Consider the following 22,610-nt stretch of genomic DNA (forward strand, 5'->3'; position numbering starts at 1 on the left):
GGTTCGAGCATCGCCTGGCATTGTTGTCATGGAGACTGTTGGGAGCGCGTGGATAATATCTCAGGCAAAGCAAGGGGGGAGTTTTTACCTTTCATTTCCATCCCGCCTCCTGCTTGTCGCGTGCGGCTCACTGGTCGAGCTTTCATCTACTGCACTGGGACTAAGTGTGCCCAAGTGGATGAGAGCCTTCCACAAAAATAACCACAAATCAGGTGATTTTCAATTAAAAGACATTTATTCAGACGGTTTTGGCCAACATGAGCCAATCAAAGGGTTTTATAGTAAATGTAAGTCACCCTCTAGATTCAAACAACTTTGATCTCTCGAGGCTGTTTCATAATAGCAATTAAAATGATATCACTTAGTAATGAAACTCCTCAATGGTCGTTACCGTTGAAGAAGAAAAAAGAGTGCAAAAGGAATTCACTGCGCAGTACTATAAACTTCAGAAAGAAAATTGCATTAATGGCGTGACGGAGAGAAATACCTTGTTAACCAGCGAATCTCAAGAGGCACATATTGGAGTTGATGAGAGCGAACGTCCACGTGCACACAATATGCTGCTTAGATTAAGGGGTTTGATTGAGAGGGTGAAACGTAATGATCAGGCGGCTTCAGTTGGATTAATCTTTATCTTTTAAAACACATCATTCAGAAAAGGGGAACAATATGTTTAATAAGGTTACGTTAACACAGATCAGACTAGTCTGAAATAAGAAGAGACTCAACCTAAACTGACATTAAAACAGCTAACTCGTTGTGTTCATGCATGGAGATGCTATGCTCACGTGCACTGAAAGCAGCGTGTGAACATCCACAGTGGAACGGTTATTCCCTGAGCCTGCCGCTCTGTGTGCACGACGGAGGCTGCTAGACAGGAGAAACGAGAGGAGGACATGATGAGGATCAGAAGTGCTGTTAACGTTTACATCATACCAGGAGGGTAAAGCTTAAAGACACACAAAGTGTATCCGTGGAATTGGTTTTGGAAACTGAAGCAGGAATTGCCCTTTCACTAAGCCCGGCTCCTCTTAGCTCCTGTTGCTGACTTTATTCTGACATTCAATGGCTGCTGTGCTGTAATGCTTAATCATTTCCTGGAGCCTTTTAACAACGTACGCCAACGCAGGATGTCTTTGTATTACAGTGTAAAGCTAGATGGCTAGTCTGATAAAAGAAGACCAGCGCATTTGGCAGCTCTATACTTCAACCTGTAGGCTCTTTACTTTTAGGATGAGGACTAAACCATGCTGTAAACGTAACAGTATCTGTGGTAAAGTTGCTGGGATGGCTGGACTGAACTTGATCCAGGGTGGGATTTGTTTTGGATAAGATAAGCATGTGGAGAAATCCAAAGGTGTCAGTACAGACCTGGAATCCCAGTGACTGTGGCTAAGCAATGATTGTGCAATCACTGTTCCAGGGCAGTGAAGGGTCAATCCTCAACAACTAAACAACTCTTAAACTAAATGATCTCATTATCTTTACTGTTGAGACTTCATGTAAATTCTGAATAGAGAGCTACAACAACGATCAGGAGGACTGGAGTTGAGTTGAGTTACTTGCTGGTCTCCCAAAAGCCTTTGGAAGTCGAGATCCAACATGCAGTCGGGAGCTGGTTTGAAAACTCCAATGAGGAAGAAAAAAAAAGAAGATATGGGCAGCAGAGATGCATACGTGCATGGAGGAATGATCCAGCCGTAGCCTGGCAGAGAACAAAATATTTGGGGAGTACATTTAGACAGTTGAAAAGGTTATTTCCCCCCCCGCCACCTGCTCACATGGCAGCTCAAGGCGGTGGTTTAGTTGATCTCAGACAAACTTCCACAGTAATCGTCTCTGTGTCCCACCACTGACTTGATGTTGCAAAATCGTAACACACAAGTTTTTACGCTGTTTTTACGCTGTTTTTACGCTGTTTTTACGTGGAAGACCTCCGACCGATGCTTGCAGAGTAAACCAGCCTCAGCACGGTGGGGGTGGGGTGGGGGGGGTTCCCTGCTCCTCTTAGCGAGACCAGCAAAACAACAGGAAAGTGCTTCGGTGCAAACTATGCTGATCAAAAGCTGTGCTGGGAACAGTCTAATTTCAGTGGGTATAATGTCTTTTGTGTGTCATAAAAATTAAAAAAAGCCAAGAGCAGAAAATACTTCCCAAAACCACGTCGTGGTTTCAGTGAAGTGAGCAGAGGAATGTGCTGGCCAGCGTTCCCACAAAGCTTCCGGGAGCGCCAGGTCGGGTGGCGGAGACAGACGGGGCCTTTCTTTCCACCACTGCTGAAGCTTTGAAGTCAAACGCCGCCTCAGTCGCCCACATCGCTGTCCTGGTCTCCTATCACCCACAGGAAGTGGAAGCTGAGTGCCAGCAGGGCGGTGCCCAGCAGGTCGCCCAGAGCCGTCAGGTAAGGGATGGAGAAACTGTCGGGATCTTTGCCGCTCCGCCACATGGAGTAGACCATCCAGTCTGAGATGCACAGCAGCAGCAGCACCTGGAGGACATTGTAAACAGGACTTTATGGTCTCAATCTCTACTTTCAGGTCTTCTTCAATAGAGCATGATGTTCATACGGTAACTCATTGTCTGTCTGAAGTCAAGTAGACCATGAAGCACATGGGCTGGTCAATCAGGAAAGAGAAGCATGTTGTCTTCTGACCTATAGTACTAATATAGTTTAGAGATGGGCCTGAATTTGGCAGTTTCCAATTCTTTTATCTTGGGCAAATTTTGTCCGAGTGTAATCCTTGACCAAAGAATAGCAAGACGGACAAAAATAAAATGCTTAACTCGTAAACGGCAGTGGGGACATAGATCAGAAAGCGTAATGGCTAACGCAGCAGACCAAGAGATGACTTAAGAGAGTTATTCATAATTCAAGTTTCTAGGCATGGAGTCAACTGTGCACAGAGCAAAAGAGAAGACTATTAAAAGATAAGGACAAGTCTATGATCTAAGGGGAAAGGAGCTGACCGGGGTGGTAAGCAAACGTTCTATGAAGTAAAAAGATGTAAGCCATCGGAAGATATTAACAAGTCGGGGAATACAGGCAGTAAGGATGTTATCAAGAGGTAGCAAAGGTAGGACGATTGACGACGACATTACATTCGAAAAATCGACTAATGTACGAGCCGATAGTGACACTGCATACATCAGCCTTTACAGTACCGATGGGCTTTTATCCCTGATGACGCCCTCTCGGTGATAGCGATTGGTCTATAAACCATGACACTCATCCACCCGCCCCGTTGCTTACTGATTTTGCTTAGCAACCAGACACGACTGCCGAATCGCAAGCGTTCTGGTTTTGACGCATCACATTGGCTGAATGCTCATCTTTATAAGTAAATAAGTTATTTGAAGAGAAAAAAATATATAAATCTCGGATAAACCCCCAGGAGGAAGCGTTACCCATCGACAAACAGCCGGTTGTTTGCACCGTCCACTGCCTCCAACTGACGACTCTACCCCCCCCACCCCCCCCTCCCCACCTCCGCTTTCCTCAGAGAAACAAAGAAAGGGCGCCATGCAGGGAGAAACTTTCAGGCACAGCTGTTCAAGGATTAAGATGCATCCAATTGTCTCATTTTGGCAGGACGAATGTAAAGCAAGAGAGACAAATAGAAGCCATTGGCATGCCATCAGGCCGTCTCTGCATTCACGGCCTAATTCACGCCTGAGCGTCTGCTAGATGGAGCTGTCGCATCTCCTGAGATGGACACGCTGGCCTGCATCGGCCTTCTTGTCAGTTTCTCCAAATACAAACCACTCACAAAAGGTGGCAGCGTTGCACATCTGAAAATGAGTGTGTGACTGCTGGCGGTGTGTGTGGATGCAGGTTGGAACGAAACTTCTCCGGCTCTAACAGTCGTTTGGACAAAACGAGTAGTGACAGATTCTCATGCTCATCTCAAGTGCCATCATGCAGCGATTTGGAAACGTTCTCCAGTGTTGCAGCTTTGAAAAGACTAGACAACGTTTGTGTCTCCTCACACCTGTAGAGCAACATGGTATATAACTAGCCTATCCGATCACTAATTTAATTCAGGCATCCACTCACATGGCTGGGTAACAATTGTATTATTGTATTGCCTGAGGATAAGGTCTCTGATGCAGACTGGAGACTGGGAACTTATACTCGGCCCAAGGATCATGGCGTTTAGGTTAGACTTTAGGTTTAGGTTTACAATACAGAGCAAAGCATCCATTTTGACAGAATCCACAAACAACACAGACAACAAGACAAACAAGTCCACATATCAAGTAAATAAGTTCACAAGCGTTTCTGTAGCTTGTATGCACTGTTGCTATGATTTGTGCACCTGAGTGATGGCTGCTGGAACAGAGCTGTTCTTATACCGCTTTGTTCTGCACCGTGGGACCACAGGAGGTCCAGAAGGACAAAGCTGTGAAATCCATTGTGCAAAGGATGGGAGTCGCCCTTTAAAATTCAGCCAGTTATCCGTTGAAACCCGTCACAAGGACACTAAGTTCAGCTGCGGCTCACCAATCGGCCTGCTCAACCATTCTACTTGCTCTCAAATATTAATATCACCACGAGGAAAGGTCCAAGCATATTTCAAGGCAGGGTTCTCCAACCTTTTTTGCCGTTTTAATGTTAGACAATATTTTGTGGACCGGTCTTGTAGGTATGGCGACCTCCAAGATGATACAATGTGTGGAGCTTTGTGTTAAAAAAAAAATACATGGTGTATGAAGTGATTACTCGTTAATTATTTAGTCTTTAAAAGAAAAACTAACCTATCCCAATTAATTTCAAAATGTGAGATTAATTGTTTTTGCATTGAATCCTCTACTATTTACACATATTAAAAGGAGGTGATATGGTGACATTTAGACCAGAATTGCCCATCTCTATGCAAATGAGCAACACACACGATAAGAGGGAAATGTGACGCATCCTCAGCGACTTGGTGGTCACATTTAAAAAGGGACGTCTGATCAAACTGGCTTCAATTTATCATGGGATGCCGCGACAGTTGTGTCATGAAAAGTTAATGAAAGTTTTTTTTTTTTTTAAACAAATGAAGTCCCTCTGTTTATTTAAAGCCCTCACACGAGCGACACAACGGCACATTTTGCCACAAGGATACCTGCAGACAGACACAAAACGCCATGCTTTGTCCTCTCGGCGCCTTGGAGCAGATGGCTGCTGTCTCCCGTTGGTCCCTCAGTGAATCCAATCAATCAGCTAGGTCTGCATTCCCTTACCAACGAGGTGACCGACATTAACCCAGTGGTTGATAGTGTCGTGATACACACCTGTGGTTAGGAAACTCTAACATGCGGCTTATGAATTGCATAATATATATATATATATATATATATTTTATACTGTGATCCATTTCTCGGTAAATTCTAATTCACATATATTCTGAATATGTACAGTAGGCTTCCATTTTTATCATATTTGTCTTCTATTTTGAATATTTCATATTTGTATTTTTTGCTATTCTGTCTTTGGGTAAATATCACATCAGACTCAATATCTGCAATTATTCAATATTGAAAAGGACTTGCATTGGCAGTGTGAGGGCGGTTGCTGTAAGTCCTGTAACTAACTGCACATTGTTGAGATGCAGCATGTGGAGGGTTCATAGCAGCGATGAGACAGGGTTTGGAGCTCTTTGAAGTTATCTCAGCCACGTTAATTACTGTCCTAATGATGGATGGTACACAGCAGAGGAGTTGTTGACTTTGAAAGGCTCGACGGGGAATGTCCGTGTTTAAGCGAGGCCTCAGCTGATGTATACACAATTGTACTTAATCTTCTTTACGATGTGTGCAGTGGCCTTTTTCAAGCTGCTGTTGTTTGCTCGGACTGACTTTCCTGAGCATCACTTCAGTATGCCTGAGTACATATGACCCCAAACCCCCCCCCCCAAAAAACTGCACATCAATCGCTTCATGTCATTCTATTGGCTGCTTTAGAGCAGCCCAGGTATTTATCATCCAGACAACTGCTCACTAAAATGCTTCAGTCCCAGACCTTTACAAGCTAGTTCATGTTTCTCCTTGAAATGGTTTAATAACCTATTCTACTTAATGGCTGGAACACCTTTAAGCCCATTACATTATTCAGCATGCACATATATACATTTTAGATTTTTATTTATTGACGCATCCAAGAAAACAGCACCATCCACGATTGAATACCTTTCAACCTTTGTTGGCCCTTTGTTGGAAGGACCTTGGTTAGACTTTTGAAGTTCAGTGGTAGAACCTTTGTGGGAAATTCGTGGGACATTTGTAAGAGCTTTCTATAACATTTGTAGGACCTTGGTAGGACTTGCAGATCCTTTGTAGGACCTTTGTCGCCTCATATGAAACGTAATCACACAGCCTGGCTCTCTGTTCTCTGCAGCTCTCACTGAGGCAGACGCTTCCTGTTAGGATTCTGAACCGGTCCTCCACAGCTCCCTACAGCTGTCCTACTCAAGCAAACCTCAGACTCTCAGTCAGTGCCTTTTTAAGTATTTCATGCCCTGCAGCATCAGTCGTCACTCCCGGATCACCTAAATCTAAATATGTCTGGGTAAGCTACGTTTACAGAGGAAAAGATGGGAACTTGTTGCATCTCAGTGCAGGAGAGATACAACCCAGGTGTCTACTCTGCTGCATGTGCATATGTAAGGCTCAACAGTAAAGGAAACTACCTCCTGTGTGTCTTCTCATGCCTGGAACTTTCCCAAAGCAGGACTCCCTACTCTCGTATTTCCATTTGGTTTGTTGCACTGGTTGAATATGAAATACTGCTGTGACAATCAGAATAAGAACCAGCTGCACATGCATCCGTTTGGAGACAAATGTGAAGCAGAAGAAGTTGATGTGGCGTCATTTTTTTATTATTAAGTCGACGTATGACTGCACATCTTGCATACATCGCGTCTTTCACAGCGGGTCTTTTAAATTAATGGGCTGTATAACTAAATATGTGGGCTGTGGAGCACAGTCCTGCACCGTATTTTTATTTGCGGTCGCTCTGGGATTTAACACTTTTCTTCACAGTTTCAGTCCATCAGAGAACAACAACACTGCTGTGTTGTGGAAGCTACCCCCCTCTCCCCGATACTAAAGCAGCACACAACTGTAGAGAAGAAGAGGGCTCTGCCCTGTTCAGCTCCTGGGAGCCGTGTCCCGCTGAGCAGCTGGAGGAGTAGAAAGCTCAGCTGACCGTCCACATACAGCGACAGATTCGATTGGTGAAGATGGCGCCGACAGCATCTGATATGCGGGCTGTTCTGAAGTAACGAGGCTCTGGCTTTGGGGCCAGAGGTGGTCGCCCTTTGCCGAAGAGCCTTCAGAAGCGCTATTAGTAGTGGCTTGTATTGCAGCACGTAGCAAACCCAAGGATTTTGACCTCAGTATTATTACGTATTCCAAAAACGCAACATTAGCATAGCAATGCATATTTATCAGGGGTAAACTTTGCGTAGCCTTTTCGGAGTTTGTAGACTTTCAGACTGAGGAACTGCTTCGGTCTCCTTTTCTCTGATCCGTCTGAGGCTCATTGCAGCACCCTGCCTTGGTTCAATTGGCATCTACTATCTATCATTCTACTCGTGCTTGGTAAACCCTCAGTACGTTTTTACAATCAGCCACTGCATGTCAAGATATTCAGAACTCAAGCCAATTTGGGATCCTTCTTCTTTTTCCCCGCAGGGACTGAATTGCAGTGAGGCTCTCACAGATAACCCCCCGTCGAGCTGCAGAAATGTTTCAATTTATATCCAAACTTTCTGCGGCTTTCTCTCTAAAAAGGGGACATCATCACACCTCAGCATGTACAATTTCCGCTTATCTTTTGCTATTAAAGTAACAGATAGTTTAAGTACTTCTGTGACATTATCAAATTCTGCCATTGCTGTATCTTTGCCAAATTGTGTCCGACTCCTTGTAGGGCAGAGAGTAAAATCTGAAGTATGTGTATTGTAGTACGTAAGTGTATTGAATCCTGGAGGGGTGAGGGTTTCAGCCAAGCAGATTTTGCTCATGCCGGTCATGTGTGCATTAAACGTGCATGTCTTTGCTTGGGGTTAATGCGGGACACAAGGTGAAACTCCTTGATTTTCACTTTACAGAAATGCAGTAATCCGGCAGACCAAGGCACTGACTCGGACCAATGGGAGCCATATCTAAGGCTGCTCTCTGCCTCATTCAGATGAACCCGGTAGCTTTAAATCGCTCTATCACCCAATTTCCAAACAATCCACACCTGGAAATCATTAAAGCTAATGTTCCCTGTGCAGGTCGGGCATTATAAATTACCGCTGAGCTCATTTGAGTTTACTGTCGGTATATGATGAGAGTGGCACAATGTTTATCAGCATCATTAGTGCGTGGGTTGGAGTGTCGGCAGAGACGCTGTGAGGAAGTGCACCCGGCTCGTAATCCTTAAAACAGCCACGCTATGGAGAAACAAAGGCATCAGGTCCTTCCTTCCGTACAGAGAGCAGCAGTTCTGACTGGTGAAGGGCCGGCTGAATCCGCGTCGTCAACAGTTACCTCAATGGTTTTTTTTAGCTCTCACCATTTCACAAGTTTAAAACCAAACCTTGGACAAAGACGGTGGAGCAGTGTGAAAGGAGTCTTCAGGACAAAGTCAATCCTGGTATGCAAATGCGCCTAACTTGATTTTCCGCCATTTTGAATTTAGTGAAAAACATTTCTGGCAATTTCTCCTAAACTCAGAGTCTGATTGTCACGAAACCGTCGGTGGATCATTATTGGTTCAATGTGCCCTTGATATATGGTGCTGATAACTAATTGTTTTGATGAGATATGGGCTAATTAACTTCGCAAGGGGTGTGGCTTAATCTGTCAGATATTTAACTTCCAAATGACTTGGCCTGCCCTCACCAAAATTATATATAGGGGGCGCTGTAATTAATGGTTGAAAATCAGCCTTTTTGGCCTGTTTTTGGCCTATTTTCATGATTTCTTACAGTTGTAAAAGACCGAATTCCTCCCAGGGATTAAACCCGATTCTTTTCTAAATCGCTCAGTGTGATCCTGAGTCGTTAGGCTCTAAAAATTGCATTTTGCCGGAAGAATATCCAAACTATGTGTGTAGGGAGCATTTTCAAAAAACCACCATTCGCCACAAACGTTGAAGTTGTTTTAGCTCTATTATATTATCTACTTTTGTGATAAAGGTTAAAGGTTTATTTTAACAGTACCGTATTTACCGTATTCAGTAGTTGTATTTTGTTTTGAGAGAGAAACTTAAAAAGATCAATGTGCGCTTATATTTAAGAAGAAGAAAAGATGATGGCTGTAGTGCATGGGTGCCCAACAGGTCCATCACCATGGCTCTGCCGATAGATCGTCTGCCATTGGAATAGAAATACTTCAGGTTACGCATGCGCGGTCGACCGCGCGGGCTAACGGAAGCGCTAATTAGCGATCCTTGTTTACTATTATATTAGGACTGGATTGTGAAAAAGTTTTTTAAGCTTCAATACTTTTGTGGGATGATAAGAACTAAATGTAAAGAGGGACCATTTTAGACTGCACATTCCAGCAGGCGCCATCACATGCTCACCTGAAGCACGGCCGCAGCCAGGTAGACGGACATAAAGATAGGGGTCAGGGTGGTGTGTCCACTCTTCATCAGGTGGATGGTGTAGAGGAAGATGAGGTGACCGGGGATCACCAAGAGGAGGAGCACCTGAGCAGAGCGATGATTGGCTCCTGAGAAAGTACAAAACGGAGGTTAAAGGTGAAAACGCTCGAGAGTGTTGAGTAGCTCCGTTACTTAAAGTTCGCAATGCAGATGCTTTGCATCTCCCAAGACCAGCTTCCACATGGAGTCCATGGGAGGGGCATGTAAGGGTCAGGTGTAAGTACTGTACATAAATAGAACTACTAATGCAAAGACCATTTCATTCTTAACAATGTGAAAATGATTGTCTAAAAGTGCACTGTAAGAAAAGCCCAGACTGGATGGTTTGGTGACAAATTGAGTCGTCTCCATCCATAGGCTTTATTATCTTGCTGCCGTCATTGTGGAATTCATTCCCACCTGGGACACGGGATGTGGAAATCAACCTCCTCCACCAAGCCGTACTGAAGCTCACGAGCACCTTGCACAGGACCCACCGACCTGACCTGTAAAGCTGATGCACTCTAATGCCTGATTGTAATTCTGACCATCCTTCCTTGGACCCTGATTTGAACGTCTACTTTAAATGTGTACTTGTGCAAACAGCTGATTTAGAACATGGTTATTCTAATAATGACACATTGCATTTACCATCACTTAAGCTATTGAGTTTAATATGGCACAAGTGATATGTGTGAGTATGGGGGTAAAATAATAATAAAACACCTGACGCATCTACAGCTACTGTGTGATGTTGGTGAGTGGTCAGTAGCACCCACCTGTACCCCAGAATGTGCGGCAGGGATAGTAGCAGCCCTTGGCCTCTTCAGGAACCTCCCCAGGAGCACAGTGGAAATGCAGGTGAGTGGAGATCCTGCTGGCCTGAATAGCAACCAGGTTGCCCCCGATCCCTGGACCAGATAGGAGAGAATTCAGAGTGGGAGGAGGCAGGTTAATATGGCTATTAATATTAGCACTCATAGGGTTAATGGAGAACCACCACTACGGACTTCTGCCTGCATCAGGGGTCTTTTCTACGGATCTCATATTCAGTGAGCTGTGCACTAACAAATTCCTTTCTCTCTAAATGATCATTGCTGCCTGAACACAAACTTAGTGTCACAAATAGCAAAAAAATTCTTGACTTCCTGATAAAAGGAAACGCGTGCGAGTGTGCTTGGATTGGTAAAATATCAGTATTTATATCTGTATATGCGTATGGCACACACAACAAAAAAGAAGGAAAAAAACCCTCAAATTTGCCCGAATTTGCCCGGAAAGGTCCCCCCCCCCCAAGTCAGACCCTGGTCTTTGTTTTCCACTAGCTATGGTTTATCTGAGAGAAATGTAACTTAGTGCCTAAGTTGGTGCCTGCTGCTGAGGTTATGTGGTGGACACAAAGGCAGCGCCTCGGTAAATCCTGTCGCAGGGGGACAGGGTCCGTACCAAGACGGTTAAGAGGTCAATATGGCTTATATGGATTTTGATTTGATTTCACTGTAAACCGAACAGACGTTTGGAAGCTTATTTTTCTATTACTCGCACATAACAAGAGAGTGAGAGGGATCACGGCCATGTTCCTGATCGAGCAAACTGTCAAGAGAGCGTGGGACGCCATCTGTGCCGACCAAACACAGGGCCACTTTATATTCACATACTGCAGCTATCACGCCGCCTACCTTCAGACAGGATGCAGCTCACACACACTCTCACACACACACACACACACACACACACACACACGCACACACACTCTCTGCTTTCATCCCTCCACCCAGTCTGCTGAGGAAGCCCTGCAAGAGAGCTCCCATAAATACAAACAGATACATAGATAAAGAAGCCGACGAGTTAAGCCGTTTAAGCTCAGAAGAGAAGAAGGTAACCTTTGTTTGCCCTTTGTGTCTGTGAAAGGTGCAAAAACAGATCTTAGGCACACATGCAGTGCAGCAGGGAAACGCAATACATGGGTGCTTTCAGTCACTCAAGTGCTACTATAAACCTAGTGTATATATATTTGTGGTGGCGAGTGTATTGAATCCGACCATGCCACCACCTCAAGGTGACGTCCACTTAATTCAATATACTGGTGACATCTGAGTGGCGCGTTACCAAGACTTCACGACGATAAGCATTTCCGCTCTCTCTGAATACCCCATTGATCAGAGTATTTCAAAAAGGTCAGAGGTCAGGGAGTGGAGGCCTGGGTGAGCATGCAGACTGGAGGCAGGAGGAAACATCGAGGCCTCTACTGGCTCACTTCTCTCCTCACTAGACTACTTTTTAATAAAATTAGTATTAAAAAAAATGTCTGCATGTTCAAATAAAGCACTTCAATTAAAAAAAATAAAATAACAGGGCGATAACCTAGATTTTCCCCTTTTCTGCTTCACATTTGGACTCAACAGTCTCGGCAAATTATAAATAATAAATCTTAAACACATTTTAACAATTGAACAGTTTAAAAGAATATATATATCCACTCTCCCAGTTTTTTGGTAAGTGGGAGAATTAAGCTCTAGTTTTGAATGCATGAGGGCCGCTCATTGCACCTCATGATGACGTTACACCGGTTCTAAGCATACGAGACACTGGTTTAGTGCTGCAGTGGGAAGTATGAACCAAAACGAGTCCGTCCATCATGGATTAAATGCTCTACTTTCGCTGTCCATTTCTTCCTCATTTTTCTCACCCATCCCGTTCACTCGCTTTAGCTGCAGTGAGGTAATGTTTGATGATCACTGCACTGGGATCCATTTAGAAAATAGTTTTCTTTAACGAGCGCTTCTATCGTAATTTAGGAAGTGAGAAAGATATTTCATGCTGTGTTGTTGTGTTCAAACAGCTAATTTGACCGTCAAACTGCTGTCTCTGGGCCAGATGTTAAATGTACCATCGAAAACAACAATAATGGCATTTAAGCAGCCAATAGGAATAACACTAGAGGCAGAGTGAAGGAGGGTAGAGGGGAAAACTGGTTTAAGCAGGTCACTGGGTCTGACAGGAGGAAGGAGGATGAGGAGGTTGTGGCTACACAAAGGACAGCGGGAGGGAGGGGGGGGGGGGGGGGGGGTGTCCCGTGTCCCGTGCCCCTCTCAGCCGGGTCGCTCTGTCCCGAGGGGGCCGACACAGAGAGCTGTCTGCCCGCTCACCTCCTCCCCATGTGCTCTGTTTATTTGAAAGGCTCCATTACCGAGACGAACCGTGATAAAACACAAACAGAAGAGGAGGGGGCAGAAAACAAACAACGTTTTATAGGCAGAAGTTAGATGTAAAGAGGAGATTAAATGCTGCTGCATCGGAGGCCTGTCGGGTGGAAAACCGGAACAAGGCGCATGACAGCATCACAAAGAGGAGTCAAAGCCTTTATGATAACACCTGAAACTGCATTTTAAATCCAAATGAAGACAAGAACACGTGGTTTACTGCAGCGACAATATGAAGTACAACAGGAAAGTAACTGGCAGACACCTCCATACCTGGATTAAATCTACCAGATTCAAATTCAAACAGTCACATTTCATCGCTTTTATCTTAAAGGAATTGGCATTGAAGGAATTGATGGAGGTGAGTGATGCTCACTTCCTGTAGCAGAGTTTCATTTAACTATTCTTTTCTTTACACATCTCCTCTCTCATCAAACATCCACACACTGTCCTCGCACGCTTCATGTTATGAGGACACTCAGCGCATTTTAATCAGCAGAACCACCGGTGCCCCCGCCTTGCCGCTTGCCCTTTGAATAACATGCTGTAAATCCCAGACAGATAAAACGTCCACTCAAGACGTCGCGTGGCGCTCGCGCACACAGAACAGAAACGTCTCTCGGCCCTGACAGATTCCCTGCCGCTGGGTGGACGGGACTCGCCTCAGAAACCAATTGGACTCACGATCCCAACGCTTCTTGTTTAAATAAATGCCTCTCATTAATGGAGTTGAATGAAAAGCGTATCTCTTGTTGTGTGGAGGTGTTTTTGGCAACGGTGGCTGAGCCAGCTAGCGGCGGGAGAAATAGAAATGGGACCAGGTTCATGGAGTCGCGTCAGACGGACCGTGGCTGTCTCATTAGGTCACTCATTTATGCTGATGAGCATTTGGAGTCATTATTTAGAAACTGTCATTGATCATGGGACTGTGGCGGTAGCCCGGGCGCTTCTCAAATGAATTCACACCTGGGAGCTGCACAGCACAAGACAAATAGACTCTCCGGAGCGTCATCCATCTTGTGTTTAAACACTTTGCCTCAGCTCCAAAAGGGTCAAACACTAATTAATTGCAAAACTGGAAGAGACAAATGGGACAAACAACAGCAGTCTGTCTATACCCAAACTCTCACAACAAACACCTTGTTGCCGTCTGTTGAGTAAAATAAAACTGGTGTGTTTGGCTGCTGCCTATTAGGGCAGAAAGTCCTGAGGAAAACCTAATCCTGTTTGCTGGTGGGCCTGCAGGAGGGGAAGGAAGCACAGGGGAGGGAACCGGTACCAGGGTGGAGATTCAGACCCTGCTGCAGTAAAAAATAAGGTTTCATAAAGGGGGCTCAAAAACCGCCAAATTTAACACAAAGCAAAAGCTCCTCTCAGTAGAATTAATATCAATATTATATATAAGCACTACAGCCGTAATCCAAAAGGAAATGATTCACTGCATTCAAATTAGCAAGCAAATGTGTCGCTGTGAGCCACACTGCCTTAATAGTATTTAATAAAGACACAGGCCTGCAGAATGACTGACTGAATGCTGACTGAACAGGACCTTTCAGTATCACTCTTCTCTACATCCCGCTGGGGCATAGGAAGTGGTTGGATGAAAACCTTTGTTTTTGACGGTGACACCGTTTTACACCAGTAGAGAGAAGCAGAGCAACACTGTGACTCACCGTTAATAACCGGCGTGTACACCACGATGCCAGCCAGGTTTGGGTTAGACAGTGTTTTGTCCAGGATGAGCCCTCCGATGCTGAAGAGCAAAACATAATTAGACATAATTAAGTTTTGAAATACACACAGAGGGAGAGAGAGCGAGACAAAAGAGCATGCCTCATCTAAATGAGGTCGTTTGTGAGCTCATCTATGAATGCCAGGCTTCTATGGTTTTACTCATCTACAAAAAAAAAAGGCTGAGAAAGGTGGGGTTGCAGACGCAGTAGCAGTACTCTGAAGACGAGACGGACACACACCTGCTGATGACCATGGCAGTGATGACGGGCTCCCACCCGGAGTACAGCAGGGTGCGGCTGGCCGGGTGCTTGGAGGAGATGATGATCCACAGAGGGGTCAGACACATGAAGAAGGCGCAGACCAGCGACGACACGTACGGGTAAGTATCTGGGGAAGAGGAAGACACGCCTTTCATGTTTCCTCTCTGGCTGGCTTTTTGGAGGACTTCCCAGCATGCACCGGGAAACAACACTGAAAACAGGCTGGCTACTGGTCTAAAATCCTCTTTTATTTAAAGACCCTGAATTAAAGTGCTGATTAATTGTTCAATTGAATGCATCCATTTGGGAGAATTCACCTTTGCTTAACTGAATATAAAATAATAAAGGACATTGTACTACAATTGTTATACAACCTACAATAGTAGTAATATATATATATATATATATATATACATACAAACACACACAGACATCTGTGGAGCATGGAAGTGCACACCGACATAAGAGCGCTCTCACTTTCTCTTTACGACTTCAAACTACAAAATAGCACAACTCTGCTTTTAGAAAACCAATTAGGTTAAAGCACCTCCTTAGAGGCACAACCAGATGTTTTCAGCAGGATCCTGTCCCAAACACTAAATAACCGTCATTAGGAAAAGGATTTATCATCACTTTGGTGTTCAGGTCTTAATGGGCCCCGTCAGGCCTGCAAGCCCTTAAGAGCTCAGAAAGAGACCGACATGCACGGGGAATCTGACAGACTTCTCAGAGTCAGCTGGCTACAAGACAAGCTCCAATCAGGCTCTTTTGCAGGTTACACCGTATCATGTCATTGAATGAAAAATACCAGAAACCACTACCCTTTAGCAAAATCAATGTCTTTATTGTCAAAAATTGCTACTTAACATTTGCTGTTGAATAAAGCCGCACAGAAACTTTAATCCGGACATTTATCCCTGGAGCTGTTCAGCTTTACTGCAGACGTCTGTCAGTTTATGGCTGCACGCAGCGATGTGATGAATACAAACAAATGCAAAGAGGATAATGTCCTCTTTTGTTTTATTGTGTGCAAAGTGTCATAGCGGACTGGGCTATGCTTGGCTTCTGGCACACACAATGTTCTATCATTTCGGCTCAGCTGGGTTTTTAATATCTGTATAGATAGTCATTTAGAGTGATTTAGAGTAGACCGGCCATTAGTTACAATTGAGCAGGAAAAGTGTCAGCTAGCTGAACAACAGAGCCTTCGTCCTGAGACGCAGCCATGAAAATATGACATCTGTGTTTATGACACTAAGGTGAACATATGTGTCATAGGGTTGGACCAGACAGCGGTCTTCCAAAGGAAATGAGTCCTTGTGTTCGCCGTACTCGAGTGACTCAAGAGGATGATGCCGGTCTCGCTGTGACATGAGCTGAACCTGTGGAATGTGCGGTGGGAGGAAGAAGTGGTGCCGCAGAGCGAGGCCGGAGGGACCTCTGCTGACTGACGAAGGGAAGTGTCTCCCAACGTCTACCTGGCCTTACAGAAGCCTCTCACTGAGAGGACCAGGACCAGATGGAGTGAATTTCAATGTGATAGGATTGACCACACCATGTCCTGAATCCATGTGCAATGTATGGAAAACTACGACTGCAGCCCTCAACTACAGCCCTCAGGCTCCCAACAATGACAGTAGATCCATGTGTATAGATGGACAATGGGATTGGAACGGATATTCTTCTAAAGACAGTAGCTGATCACCTACCCAGGCACTTGTAGAGGCCCTGGCTTATCCAGGCCAGGATCGCCAGGGTTATGAGGTCACCGAAACTGGCGGCGATGGGTGTGGCTACGTTGTCTGGGTTAATGCCTGTCTTCTTTGAACCCACAATTACACCCACCATGAGGAAACCTGACAGAAAAAAAAGTGGGGCACATTACTTTTAGACGTTATCAAACCACCAGTCTATGAAAGAGAAGTACAGGTTTTTGTGACTATGAGGCTTTTAGTGCTTCAACAGATGTGACGCTGCTGCTCCCCAGTCACTGCATAATAAGGTTATTGTAAACCTCAGCTGTCACTGCATACGCGTGTGTGTGAGAAAGTGTGTGTGTGTGTTTACCCTGCAGCAGGGAGGCGATAAAGGCCGTGGCCACGCTGCTGGAGCAGAGCAGCACAGCGTGGCTCATCTGGAACTTCCCTTCCGGGATCCAGCCAAGAACCACGGCTGCTACTGCGGCCAGGAAACCCACCACTGTGGCCTGGACCTGTAGGAGAGAGGGGTGGGGGCGGGGTTAAGGACGTGCCCTTTTACTGAATGCAGAACAACGAGCATTACTACAAGTGGGAAAAACAGGATCAGCAGAGGAGTCACTTGAAGGTAGGTTGTGTGACACATAAACATGTAATTCTGTAGTTAACGTTTAACAACCAGTCCATTCCATTACACCTCCTGCTGACGTGTGTGTTATTGCGTACAACAGTGCCAACGCACTTAGAGAGGTTGCATGTGTTTATCAGTGTGTGTGTGTGTGTATAGATGATTAACAGAGAACGTACTGTTATTACACAGAGACATCAATAAAACCGTCTCAGCCAACTTGGAGCTGGATCCAACCAATGGAGACGTGTACACATAGCATAGCCTCACAGAAATGTGGGGGGAATTAAATACATTTAAATCGCACAATCTTTCACGGCCAAATATGGGAAGCCAATCCGTAAAGGGGTCTACAAGAAGTTTGAAAAGGAAAATGCCTCAAAGCTAATTGAAAAGTCTGAGTTTTGGGTTGATCCAAATAATCACGTAAGCATTGTTCCATTCTCATGGTGTAACAGACTTGGTGACTCTTTAAGGCTCTAATGGGATGATTACCTGCTTCAGGGCCAGGTTGCCTATGATTAGATTCCACTTCTCGATGGGAGAATCCATCTTGCCCACATTCACCTGTGTTGGGAAATTGAGTATAGAAAAGCAAAATGACAACAGTTAGTGCGATTCCTCGCCCAAATGATCAGACTTAAAGAAGATACTCCAGCGGTTCAGTACTGCACTTCTAAAAAGAGTTATGAGACATATTAAAAGGGAACGTTTGGATGTTTTAGGGTGCAGTTGAATCAGAGTTGCTGAACCCAAAATAAGCCCTTAAAAACACCAGTCACACAATAACACCTAAACTAACCACACTGAGACTGCTGCTTTTGTCAAAGGAGGATTCCCAACATTTTCATCTGCATTGATGTTTAGTGGAGATTATCAGAACTAAAATACTATCAGATCTGACTGTTACAAGGAAATATTGATGATTCACTTCCTGCGTGAAGTAAAGCACGGCCATATTGTGGTGACTACGTAGTGTGTGCAGCAGTAGAGGTCTTCTTTGTCCTTTTATTCATTTGCTCGCGTGAAAAAAGGTATATTGTTATGTGAAATAAATCACTTAATCAAAAGTGTAAAGGCCTTTGGAGTCAGGATGTTTCAAGTCTCCTCTCCTCCTCGGCTTACGCACATAAACAACATTGAGGCACGTTTTTTTTGTAGGTGATTGATCCTCTTTACAAAGATTGTTTCATCGCCTGTCAGTGAATCCCACCCCCCTTCAAGGAGAAATTGAAACACAAGTTCTTTGGGAGGCCTCTGAGGAATGGCGATCCGGCGCTGAGCTGCGCTGTCCGTGTTGACCCAATACTGTGTCAACGTGGAGCCTGTGTGCCGAGAGCCGGAGGCCGACGGGAGCCCCGGGAAAAAGGAAACAAACACAGAGTTTCTGCGCTGCTCAGTTAACGATGTCGTGGACACACAGAGAAGGACTGAATAAGCGCTCCATGCACTCGCGGACAGGAGTGTGATCCCACTGGTTTATGAAATCCTGTCGATGGGATATCATGAACTAGAAGGTGGTGCAGTGTGGGGACGGGTCAACCTGATCAGGTTGACCCGTCCCCACACTGCACCACCTTCAGTCACACTGTTTGCTGTGGGAGGGCCTGAGGGGAGCAACAGTTTGACTGTTTGGTTGTTGTGGTTGAAGCAGCCCGTCCCGCCCCTCCCTCCCTCTACAGGAAACCACCACTTCACTCTGTTAGATCAGCAGATTCCTCCCCAAACTCCTGTTACATAACTTGAAAACTACCACAGGCACCGAGAAAGAGGCTTCGTCCATGGTGACGAGACACGATGGCATCACACAGCTAGTGCACCATCCACAGCGGCTGTGGGCCTGGCTGGAACCACACGCCGTACACAAGAGGGGGTTGTAAGCATCGTGATGTCACCATTTGGATTACGGACTGCTGTTGTGTTATGTTACAGTGAACATAAGTCAGTGTATTTGAACTGATGACTGGTCGGGACCTGTCAATCACACAAGTCCCACTGTAAAGAATACCCTGCTTTATTGTCTGTTTAACACTAAATGGACCATAATATATGAAATGAACATGTCTTGAATAAGACATAAAAATAGAGATGAGTAAGTAAAGAGCTTATTATGCTCACTGAGGGAATACATTTCCGTCATTTTCTCATATGCTTCTATACAACCAGAGAAGCTGCCCCTGATGGACAGTAGAGAGAATGTAGGTTTTAAGGCACTTTAGCATTGGTTTCACTCATCAGATCTATTGTTATTGGAATAGATGCGTTTCTGTATTGAAATAGCTATATAAACGTTCTGTCCTCTGGGCCGTGGTGTAAATAATAAAGGAGTTAGACAGAATCTCTGCAGCCTGACGCTGGACTCCAGCCACGTAATTACTACACGCACAAGTTGTCTTGTAAATGCAACCTGTCGACGACGGAGAGAAAACCGGACGGCCACGCGTCAAGATTGTGCAGCACATTTAAATTTGCTTGAGCCACTTCAAACTGCCCCAGCCGGATACATGGGAAGTCTGCTCTTCACACAGCCATGTCACCTTTACTGCCTTTCAGTGACTGAAGCTGAATCCATTCCAGCCGAGCATGCAAACTTAAATTCTGCACATATGCATGCCTCCCTTGTCAATATTTCATCCTGACTGAGCCGGTGTGAAAGTGTGTGTCTGTGAGTCTCACCGCTGTGGACAGCCTGGAGGCCAGAGTCATCTCTAGGTTTCCCTTGAGGCCGAGCAGAGCAGGTACCAGGATGAAGATCTCTGTGATGTACCGGAACGCCTCCCAGTGCTGCAGAGGACACACGGAAGAGATTACTGCACATCATTTGACATTCAAATCCAAACGCTATGCTCCGATTAGATAAGTGTGTATCTGTGACTTGAGTCAAAAGAGTGGTAGAGTATGCTGAAAGGAACCCAATAATAAGGTTCTGAATATTAGAGACATGGATTAACACCTGCTACCATCTTATTGGCTGACTGGAGAAAGAAAATGGGGATTGCCTGGATTCAGAATGTGATAGTCTAGGCGTCAGGACCTGGACCACCTAACTTTTTTAATACTTACAGCACTGTATAACATCTTTAGTGTATGCTATATCTAGAATATGGTCTCTTCTACCCCTTGCTGATGAACTGAAGTTATTATTATGTTATTTCTGCGTGTGTGTGTATGATGGATTTGGGGGTTTTGGGTCCTTCAGACTTTCTTCGGGTGGGGACACCAACCTCCCCATCTAGGTTGCTCAGTACAGTGTTATCAAACCTGATCAGAACAATGTCCCTAACTAGGAAAATAAGACCCAGTAAGTAATGCACTGGACTTTGCCTTTAATGCCCCCCATTCTTGAGCTCTCGGCTGCACTGGGAATAATAGCTGCATTGTAATTCAGCTTACCTGCACAATGTCCAGCACCATTCCAGCTGATACAGTTCCAAATCCAGCCAGCAAGAATGGCAGCAAGATCTGCAGCGCCATGGCCAGCGGCGACTCCTTGGGCATGTTGAGAGAAGCCGATCTCGGCCTTTCCTCCACCGCGTCTTTCTCCTCATCATCTTCTTCTTCTTCTTCATCTGCCTCCTCCGCTGAGAGTCTCCTGTCAGCCAGCATGGGCTCTGTCTCGGAGTAGCCTCCATCTCCACAGTCAGATAAAGTCACAGAAGAGCGGGAGGCCCGGTCCAGGAGCCGGCGTCCTTCTATGTGAGACGCCTCCTGTCTGTAGCCGTTCTGCAGCGAGGCGGCCTCGGGTTTGGCTCCGACGTCCACCATGGCTAGCCGCTCCTCCTGCAGCTTGGTGTAACCGGTGGGAACCATGGTCTGGAAGAGGGAGGCGATCCGTCCGGAGGAAACGGGTTTGAGAGAGCGAGCACTCCACCCTCCGCTCATACGCACCGCCAGGCTAGAGCCCAGGGAATCCCCTATGGCTCCTCCCAGACTCTGGATACTCATGGTGTGGTACAAAACCACAGTGTCTGATCTCCTGACATCGGCTGTGAGAGCAGGGTCAAAATGACAGACAGTTCAAGTGGTTCAGACCGGATCAGATGCACCATCCATGTTGGACAAGGGAAAAGCACACAGATAACAGAGGAAAACAAAGATGACGTCACACTGAGTTAGTTATCATTGAGAAAAACCTAGCGTCCATTATTTGGTATAGAACCAAAATCCAAATATGGAGCAGCTGTTTTTATGTGGATCACGAAGCCCATTAAAAGCAAACGCGTCGTTACTTATTTGTATCTTAAAAGCCATTAAAACGCCAGGATGACTTTTAGTCACCAGGTTAAAAAAATAGTGCTGGACAACGCGTTGGAAGCGTTAGCCTATGAACACACTGTGGAAATGTCCACACACCACAGTGAGTTTAACCACAATGCATCTCTCTGGATGTGGCGACGGTGGAGTCAGGTACCGTCAGCCAGTCCTCGGAAAAGGAGCGTACGAGTTGGGTTTCGGTTGCTAACAAAGACAAACCAAAGCAATAAGAGATCATCACCAGCAGTACCGAAGTGGTTTAAATGTGAGGCACAACAGGATTTCTGTAAAGACTGCACATCATAACACTTGTTTTATATGTATTGTTAGACAAAAAATGCCTTGAGTTTGAACCGTGGTGTCTGTTACTGATGATGCAGTCCGGAGTGGGTTGTAGTTTGCCCAGCTTTTCAGGCCTTTCACATCACCTCTGTTTCATTTTCAGGGATACTTTACGATAACCTTCGTTATCCTCCATATGACGACAACAATATTGTTAAACAAGGGGCAGAGTGGAAATAAATGTGCTCGTATGCATATGTTGGCACTGTTCTGTGCTAGCGAGCTGTGCAGAGATCAAAACAGTAGTAAAGGCGGCTGCCCTACTTTCTTCCGCGTCATGCGGGGGCATTTATACAATAGTAAATATAAGAATAGCCAACAACTGATTTTGGTCGTCACTGTGTGTTATTCCTGTCTAAAGATTACCTTATTGGAGCAGGGACATGGTATCCAGAAGAAGAGATGGGAGGCTTCTTCCCTGACAGCGAGCTAGAGCCGAGGAAAGAGCCGCGTCACAGCAAAAATGCCACCAAAGCTCGTCTATGTCGAGAAGATGAACTACTCCGCCTGAGAAATATTGAGCGTAATCTGCACTGAGGCATCAACGTCGCCTTGATTAACACCAAGCACATAAATGCAATACAATACAATTTACAATAAAAACAAGCACAAAACAGATTCCTTGTCTATTGTGGTTAGTTACAGTTTTACTTTGTATTCTTAATGATGATGCATATATTAACAGAGATGATTTTGGCTGAAACATTACGAGCATAAACTCTCGACCATCAAAAGACACATTCCGACTTTCTCCGACAGTTTTAGCGAAAACAAAATCCAGTGAGAGTGGAATCTCTCGCTTCACCGTCAGAACAAAAAGTGCCGTGCAATTAAATGAGTGCCGCACAGATATTTTGAGTAGTGCGCAGGCGC

General features: G+C 45.2%; 1 protein-coding gene across 1 annotated transcript; it reads right to left on the reverse strand.

Annotated features, from left to right (window-relative positions):
- Nucleotides 1–213: 213 nt before the first annotated feature.
- Nucleotides 214–22,355, reverse strand: slc41a2b (solute carrier family 41 member 2b). Its single transcript, XM_037462618.2, has 11 exons — nucleotides 22,104–22,355; nucleotides 20,535–21,127; nucleotides 19,818–19,925; nucleotides 17,637–17,708; nucleotides 16,884–17,028; nucleotides 16,526–16,672; nucleotides 14,796–14,943; nucleotides 14,496–14,575; nucleotides 10,399–10,530; nucleotides 9,560–9,708; nucleotides 214–2,488 (listed from the first exon to the last, which is right to left on the reverse strand). The coding sequence occupies exons 2-11, from the start codon at nucleotides 21,084–21,086 to the stop codon at nucleotides 2,303–2,305; spliced, it is 1,719 nt and encodes a 572-aa protein (XP_037318515.2). The 5' UTR covers nucleotides 21,087–21,127; nucleotides 22,104–22,355; the 3' UTR covers nucleotides 214–2,302.
- Nucleotides 22,356–22,610: the final 255 nt, after the last annotated feature.

The sequence above is a fragment of the Pungitius pungitius genome, chromosome 2 (genome assembly GCF_949316345.1).
Source record: "Pungitius pungitius chromosome 2, fPunPun2.1, whole genome shotgun sequence".
NCBI classification, from domain to species: domain Eukaryota; kingdom Metazoa; phylum Chordata; class Actinopteri; order Perciformes; family Gasterosteidae; genus Pungitius; species Pungitius pungitius.

Bases quoted from the DNA above. Each gene is read 5' to 3' on its own strand.
- slc41a2b (XM_037462618.2), bottom strand. From the start codon at position 21,086: ATGAGTATCCAGAGTCTGGGAGGAGCCATAGGGGATTCCCTGGGCTCT. The intron at 17,709-19,817 runs GTGAGACTCACA...TTCCCAACACAG, and splicing joins CCTCCAGGCTGTCCACAGCG to GTGAATGTGGGCAAGATGGA. The intron at 16,673-16,883 runs GTAAACACACAC...TTTTTCTGTCAG, and splicing joins TATCGCCTCCCTGCTGCAGG to GTTTCCTCATGGTGGGTGTA.